This window comes from Dendrobium catenatum, unplaced genomic scaffold, assembly GCF_001605985.2.
Source record: "Dendrobium catenatum unplaced genomic scaffold, ASM160598v2 original_scaffold_85606, whole genome shotgun sequence".
Classification (NCBI taxonomy): Eukaryota; Viridiplantae; Streptophyta; class Magnoliopsida; order Asparagales; family Orchidaceae; genus Dendrobium; species Dendrobium catenatum.
The window spans coordinates 11247-20070 of NW_021404047.1; the positions used below are offsets into that span (position 1 = coordinate 11247).

Below are 8824 nucleotides of genomic sequence, written 5' to 3' on the forward strand. Positions count from 1 at the left end.
TTACATCATTAGCTCAATCAAAACAATGTGTTCTTCTTCTTTTTATGTTATCTTGTGTTATTAATATTAATTGTCATTACTAGTTAATATGATTAGTGCCATTATTTCTCTTGTTAGCTAAAATTAATAATCAATCTTATTATGATTATTAACTTTTTATGTTTGAAAATATTTATATACATATGCATACATATATGCATCCAAAAAAATTGATGAAAATGAAAAAAAAAAAAAAAAGGTGAAGCCAAAAAAAATGAGAGAAAGGATTTCATATATTTTTGTGCACATCCTTGACTCTCCTATCATCTACACCATTATCATCATCATCACTAGTCGTCACGCAGGTATAATCTCTTCAACTCAAAAACTTCCAAAGTTCCATTTCTGACACATGTAGTGCGATGAGCAACCACTCATAGGAACTTTTCTTAGCACGGTGGGAGGAAGCTTGTCATGATGCTTGAAGCGAGGTGGACGGGGAAGACTTGTACATGTTTTTCTTAGCATGACAAGGAAAAATATAAGTACTCATACGGGCCTCAGTGTCATAGAGGAAATGACTGTGTTTATCAATAGGTACCCTTGAAGACCCATACACGGCTTTCTTAGTGTAGTGGTGGTGAAGACTAAGGCCATGGTGTCTCCCGACACCGACCGTACACGTCTTTCTTGATGTGGCGAGTAGGAGAAAATTTTTGTATTTTCCCTTAAAAGTGGGAGATGCCAAGATGCTGCTAAAATTTTGGGTGAAAATGCACAATTCTTGAACAAATAAATAGGGGACTTAATTTGGATAACAAGGAACTTGCACATTAAAAAAAGATAAATTTGACTTTAATTATTTGAACTTAAAAATGAATAATGTGAAGGACCTGATTTGGACTCAAGTGAACTAAGTGTAGATGACTCAAACTAAACATGAGTTATAAGAACTTGAATGCAATATGACTACAATGAAGCCAAACTTAATTCATATAACATGATACTACATTTTAAATTAATAAATACATGATCAAAATGAAAATATCAAAAATAAATGATTACTTTGATCATCCAAATATAGTCAAGTAAACATCAATATACAAACAAAATTGTGGTTCATCATCGCGAGAAAATGAAATCAAATGACAGAGTAATGTAAAAATATTTGAGTGAATAAAGTCTCATGGTGAACGAGATTTCAAGTATAATTGCTCGCATGTGATGATTAGCAACAATTAAGACAAAGGTGTGGTCTAATTACAAATATATCACAAAGAACTTTAGCACTGATTTGATTTGTCAGGATGTGTCTAAGAAGCTATCCATAAGTATATGCCATGCCACACATAACAAGTATTATGATTTCCCTCCAGTTAAAGACACTCAACTCATGGATAAATGCAGTAATTGCCCCCGAATGTTGAAAGATGACACATGATGTGCATGAAGAGGTTAGTAGAGAATGCAATGACACATCATTTGCAAGCAACGATAATCGGCCTATAATGACATACCAATCAACAAGCACGAAGAGATTGTTTATAAATGTAGCTCAGCTGGTGCTCAACATCGAGTTATAAGCAAGTATATTGATGTGCATGCAAGCAATGATAGCATATATGCTATGAAAGGACCACAACACATGAACGCATCATGCAACAAAAAATAATATTCGTATGACCAATGTCAATTAAGTTTGTAAATAAACACATCAGTCAATCATAAATAAGTGAGCTTGACATGTAGTGAATGCAGTGTCGACATCCATATTCTTATAAATGACGATGACCAATATAGAATGGATACAAAAAATAGGATGTGAATGTGATCAGCCTTGTTGTCAATATTAAAGTACAAATAAATGCATTCGACCTCACGAGCAATGAAGTATGGAGCGGATAACCAAGGATGAAGTATAAAGGGTATGCAAGGAGTCACAATGCACATTGCATATCGCATGCAAGCATGGCGTGATGGATCTTTTACAAGCATGGAATAGAAGATTATAATGGATGCAAGCACTTGCTGACAATGATAGAAGATGCATCATGTGCACAATAATTAATACATATTAGTGGTGATCAATAAACCGTAGATGTTACAACACTCCTACAATTAACCACTACTCAATGGCCGATAAATTCATCGATCAATTAAGAATAGAGACATATAACATGCAGCATATGCAAGAACCTACAAGTTGTTGTAGAAGACTTATCATGTACTTGACATGTCACCATTGGGAAAATGGTGCAAGACAACAACAAATACGAACATCTACGAATTGCCATAGAGGACCCATCAAACATTTCAAAAATACCCCCTCACACAAGTGTACACAAAAAAAAAAATTGCATATACAATCATACCCTTATGGGCTCCGGCATGCGTGTTACATTTATACACGTGACATTAGAGGATGTTGAGCGGGTCAAATAAGTTTAAGCTCGATCCCAATCCTTCTGTACGAGTATATAGTAGTTGACACGGCTCAAACTATCAAATAAAGGTACAGTCATGGTGTTAACCATGATATTTATTTAATATGTTCATGTTAGGCCTTCAAGGCTTATGAATAATGAAAATCCACTAATAAGGGAATCAAGCAAACAATAGACCTAATCTTGTGTTGATAAATGGATGGGTCGATAAGGTCCAACCAACAAGATATAATATCCCATGATTACCCTTATGATGACCGCGTTGAACGTAGATCTCAACCGAATGGGTCAATTTTAAATATTCAACATGCCTCCCAAAGTAATAAACATATGAACATTTAAAGTTATTTCAAAATCACCCTGATGATGGCCGTGTTGAATGTAAATCTCAAGTGGAAGGATAAATTTCAAGCATTCAAACTATTACCTAAATGCCCATAAAATTCAAAACATTTAAAATACGAAAATTCAGATATTTAAAATCAAAATTAACCATCAAAACACTTAAAACAAAACATATCCATTCTCTGCAACAATTTACCGAGGTGAACAAATTCAAATATCATGTCAGCTCATAAAAGAACTAATGTTTAGTTGAGAATATCACTAAGATTAATTATCAAATAGTCTCTTGCCAAAAAGAATGTGGCACATGTCTTTTAATTGATAATTTTACCACTAAATGGCACCGCATGTAAACAGTTGTGAGCGGGGCCCTCTGAACAGGGTTTTTTACCTCCTAAAGGCACCACTAAATTATTATTTTGGTTAGAGCTCATATGCTTCCCAATGGTCCAAAATCGTTTAGATATAAATCAATAGGATATGATCTATAGGGCACAAAGCCTTTTGTCAACTAAGGTGGATTTAAATTTGTCCCCTTAGACAATTATTCTCACTAGGTCTACAAGATACCCTTCACGATGCAACCAATGACTGTCGATAAGAATCCTTCTATCAGGTTGGGTCGACTACCTCCTTTGAATAAGTAGACAAGGGACCTCGATGTCTCGGGTCGACGGAACCATATGATCCTGATCGGGCCCATCATCACATAAACCACCATCCACTTTAAGTACGAGTTGGTGAAATTTCTATTTTAAATATCAACCCATGTTGTTACTATATGCCAGATACATGTATCCCTATGTATTTGATTGACGACTAACCTTAATCGAAAGTTCTCTCATTATCGAGATGGGTAATTAACTATAGGGGGTTGTGCCTATATGAAACCAAAACTCATATCATAAAGTCCTCACAAAATAAGAGTAAAATCTCTAGGTAGTGTCTTATATATAAACCCAATCTATCTTCCTAAAATTTACTCCAAAACTTAATTCATTAAAACTTCCCCGAAAACAGTGGAGGCCGAGGCGCAAATTTTCGGAGCCCACACGTGCTCATTCGAATTCAAATTCTATCATGACATAGAACCCTCACTCTATATGCTCACTTGAATTCAAATTCAAATCTAACAACAATAAAAGAAGGAAGAGCAAAACACAATGTTACTTTTATATATTTCGAGTGAGATAATTTAACAGATATAAATACTTGCCATATATTGAATGCTATTTTGATCCAAAATTTATTTTGAAAATGTCCAAATAATAAGAACATTCACATAATTGCATTATTTGAGATCATAAAGTCAAATTTCTCAAAATAAAAAAAAATGAAACACTGATTTTTATTTGGGTAAAACTATTAGTAAATTGTTAATAAAATTTAAATATATATAGCATAAAAATCAGATTAATTGTTAATGATCGCGAAGCAAATGTAGAATAAAGTGACCTTACCTTTTTAAAGGGACCATCCATTATGGCGCTGTCCTAATGCAACTGGAACTAGATAGATAGTAGACACCAGCCGCCCTCAAATAATGTGCCTTGCATCTTATCTCTTACACCAGGCCTTGTCTAATACATCAATTAAGCTGTCCTACTTACCCCCTCTTAGACGTTGACATTTCAGCACGTTCATACATGTGGTGTCACTACATCCATTACTAATCGGCCATGAAATAAGATCGAAAATTACATTTATTTCGAAGATATTATTCGACTAATTTCTACAAATTAACATTTAAATAAATGTCTTTAAAAGCATTCAGTACTTCCTTTCAGTTTCGGACTGCATCGCAGTGAACATATGGTAAAGTCAACTTTTTTACTAAGGCATCAAAATAAATAGCCAGTAAATATCTCATGCACATCTTTTACAGCACGGAGAAACAGAATATTTTTATTTACTTGGTTCATAATTAAGGCAGTTTTTTTTTTAATATATGAAAGATATTTCACATCATGACATTAGTTTCTGCAAATGTGAAAGATCAAAAGGGAAAACCATACACTGTGATAAAGAAACATTTGTTTTTCCTACTACATTGAAGACCAGAGGAAGATGATCACTACAATCTCCAAGAAACTTATCCACATATATCTAGCAATGGTAGATGCTGAGAACCCAATGGAAGCCATAGAAGCTGACGACTGAGTAGTTTCTACTCTACCAGCTTTGTTCCCTGCATCAAGATTATGCACTGTTCTGTTTTCTCCATAGTTACATTTACTCACTCCATCTGGGCCTTCCCGTGTTGTATTTCCAGCTTTGAAGCCATAACAGAGATTTGGATTATTCCATGAGGCAAATCTCCTTCCCATCCTATTATAGAATTCCTGAGAAAATCTAAGCTCTCCTGCGAAATTGTTACCATTGAGATAAACAGCAAAAAGACTAGGCATGTCTGCAAGCTTGGGAGATACAAAACCAGAGAGCTGGTTGCCGTCCAATGCAAGGACTCTCAACTTCTGCAAGTCTGTGATTGAATCTGGAATCTCACCAACAAGCTCCGTATTTGAAAGATCCAAATGAGTTAGATTTTTTAGATTTTCCCAACTAAATTCCTTAATACTTCCACCTAATGGGTTGTTGGAGAGGAGCATATCTTGGAGAGCAAGCATTGTTTGAAGAGATGGAGGTAAACCACCTGAAAGATTGTTGTTTCTGAGATCTAGAAGTATGAGATTTTTGAGTTTACAAAGTTCTTGTGGTATATTTCCCGTTAGTATATTGTTGCTAACATCAAGCTTAAGCAGTGATGCAAGGCCACCAAAAGAGGAGGGCAGGTGACCAGTTAGAGAATTGTTGCTCAAGTCCATGATCAAGAGCTCAGCCAAGTTGGTTCCAAAAGAAGCTGGTATTTTTCCAGATAGCTGATTTGCTGAAATTGTTAACCTCTTTAAGTGTACCAGATTTCCAATTTCCCAAGGAAGCTCACCAATTAATGAATTCTCAGTGAGCACTAGTGATTTGAGATTTACTAACTGGCCGAGAGCCCGAGGAATTTGGCCAGTAAGTCCTTTGTTTAATCGAAACTCCAACGTTTCTAAGCTTGAAGACAGCTTGTTCCAGCTCTGAGACGGAATGATAGTTTCTTTATGGAATGGTGATGAGAAGCAATTGAAGATTGAGAAGCTTCTCAGGTGGCTGAGCTCGAAGAGAGATGAGCTGAACTCAGCATTGTTAGAGCAGCGAAGAGAATTGTCAAGGATCGGGCCTATGTTTACAGTTGTGACATACCAAAAACCATTTTCAAACAGATCACAGGATACTCCCTGCAACCAAAATTTTCATTTATGTTAGTAGCATAGCATAGAGATTCGAATTATCTCCAATCGATAACCCAACGGTACATTATTAGGGATCCCAGATGGCTGGGATTGTTTTTCTCCCAAAAAACAGAGTAACTTTCTCACATTAACTTCTAGTTGAATTCAACTGAAATAGAAGAGGCGATTAAAATCCTCAATTTTATCAAGAACTTAATAGATTGGGAAGCATTATTAAAGCTAGAGTTACATGGTAGTATATTCTCCAATCAGTCTGCCTCAATGCATGTAGTTGACAAAAGAACATAATAAAATAAAATTTAGAGATATATAGCTAATAATGTCTTGCATTTGAAGATATTAACACAGTTTAGAAATTTTGATTTTTAAATAGGAAGAAAACAGCTAAAAAAATGGTGAATACAATTATGCAAGTTCATCAAGCCAAATAAATAAATAAATAACAGAACATCATTGTTGAGATAATTAAAATCACAATTAGATGAATCTTTAGGGTAATAGTGAATAGATTTGTGCAAACCTGAATAGATGTCCAGCCACAAGGGTCAGGATAAAGCCCAGAACCATTCCACCAATTTCCAACAAAGCCTTGAATCATCAAGTACAGAGCTTCCTTCTCCTTTTCCTCCATTGGAGCAGTAGAGCCATCTGATTGAGACAGGACTCGAAAGCAAAGTAGCAGGAGGATAATTGCTTGAACTGGAATAGCTCCCCTCATCAGTATTCTTTCCTGAGAAACTCTATAGGGACTTAGAATATAAAAGTGGTTTGTATATAACAAGCGGGAGAAGTTTGAACTTAGAGTGAAAAGCAACATGCGTATAAAAAATACAGGGAAGAGCAAGTAAAGCGACGAAGAGAAGGATGAAAACAACCTCTAGAATTGCAGGCCAAACGTATAGGCGTGGGACTGCTTAGCCATCTTTTGGCCTCAATCAGTAGGGGAGGAATCACAAAAGGGAAGTGGATGATAGCTTATAGATTCAAGAGTAGGATTTAGCTCAGCTTTCTCAACCGTTGAACCAGAAAGAAGATTTGCTCACAGGTTATGGAATGTTATGGAGAAAAAGAATGCATTGATTTCTATGGTTTCTTTTCTCAGCCATGTATAAAAAAAGTCATAAAAAAGAAAATTTTAATTTTTGGGTAAGGGAAGAGCATGGCCCCCCCTCCAAAAGTAAAGTAAGCTTGAAGACGACTTTTTAGGGGGCAGATTTTGGAGAAGGAGAACAGAACAAAAAGGAGAAAGAAGACCTCCGGGATTGAAAGCAGAAGGATTCAGAAGATCGAAGTTGATAGTATTTATTGTAGTTTGCTGTGATGTCAGCTACAGCAAAAAAACTACGGGGGACTGAGCAGTGAAAGAGGATTGTGAACTGTACTTTTGAGGGTTAGATTTGCTTACCAATATTTTATTTATTCTATAGAATTTATTTCGTTTATGGAACATGTAGGGAAGATTTATGTCTTTTTTTGAGGGGACCATTCAATGCATGTGTGCTTGTGCTTGTGCTTGTGCTTGGTGTAAATGTATTGAAGTGAATACTATCTTGCAACGAGGTTAGTTTTTAATTTTTTTTTTAATTTTTGTAGTTTTTACTTTTTTGGTTTTTAATAATATATGATTAATTTGCTACCCAATTTTATATTTTCATCATTCAAATCTTCTACATTCTCCCGACATCTTTAATTTCAATTGAATTTGATCTCATATATTTTTCTTTGCTGATTTTTCATATAAAATATTTATTATCTTATGTACATTAGACTCAATATTTTTTATATTATGTCAATCATAATTCAAAATTCATGCAATAAATTATCTCTTTTCACCATCATGATATTCTTGTACGAATTTTTTTTTAAGTAGTTTGTGGGAAGAATTCTCACTTTTATTAACTAATGGCAATGGGATAGACCATATTGAACCATGAAAATTCAGCCATGAAAAATCAATCTTTTATTAATTTCTCCTTAATGGAGAGTGACACATCACCACCATAGTATAATAGATAACAGATGTGTACTATATAAGTATCCAATACGTCCTTGATAGGAAATACTCTTATGCACAAGCAAACCTAACCAATATCAAGCACCACAGCAGGGAAAACTGCTGTTCACAGCAAGTAAAACAGTTAGAAACTGTGAAAAACAGAGGAAATCTGAGAGAAAACTTGTAGGAAAACCAATAGAGCAATTGTATTTCACTAGTAGATTGAAGAAAACAAGCAAAGATACAATTTCCTTCAATTCGAGAGAAAGGAATAACTCTCCAAATCTCTGGCAACGCCAAGAGCCCAATGCAAGAAACCCTAGATCTCAAAAATACATTCAAATTCAAGATGACCCAAACTCACACCATTCACCTAATTAAAGCAAAAGGACTAATTAAAAATCCCTAAATAGCCCCTTCATTCAAATTTTCCCTCCCAAAGTTTAATACATTCGTTGCTTGGGCCCACAAGGACTGCTGCCCCCCATCCTCTTTTCTGCCTAATTTTCGCCCAGCTTGGGCCGCTGAGTGTAGAACCGGACCGATCCAGCTGGGATAGAGCTGGACCGGTCCAAGTGTAACATTACTCCCCTCCCAAAGATTCACCTTGTCCTCAAGGTGAAAGTACAGGAACTGCTGCTTCACCATCTCACAGGGTTCCCAAGTGGCCTCGTAGTCGGGGAGATCCTTCCATTTGATCAACACCTCTTTGTTTCCCTTTTTATCCAACCTTACCCCTTCTAGCTCAATGGGTTCCATGACCA

General features: G+C 35.6%; 1 protein-coding gene across 3 annotated transcripts; it reads right to left on the minus strand.

Moving 5' to 3' along the window:
* Positions 1 to 4645: 4645 nt before the first annotated feature.
* Positions 4646 to 7459, minus strand: LOC110104541 (piriformospora indica-insensitive protein 2). Of its 3 annotated transcripts, none has more exons than XM_020833697.2 (3): positions 6940 to 7459; positions 6585 to 6804; positions 4646 to 6049 (listed from the first exon to the last, which is right to left on the minus strand). In XM_020833697.2, the coding sequence occupies exons 2-3, from the start codon at positions 6780 to 6782 to the stop codon at positions 4814 to 4816; spliced, it is 1434 nt and encodes a 477-aa protein (XP_020689356.2). In that variant the 5' UTR covers positions 6783 to 6804; positions 6940 to 7459; the 3' UTR covers positions 4646 to 4813. The 3 variants fall into 3 exon arrangements, with proteins under 3 accessions (XP_020689356.2, XP_020689355.2, XP_020689354.2); XM_020833696.2 differs by having other exon boundaries at positions 6585 to 6794; positions 6940 to 7457; XM_020833695.2 differs by having other exon boundaries at positions 6585 to 7458.
* Positions 7460 to 8824: the final 1365 nt, after the last annotated feature.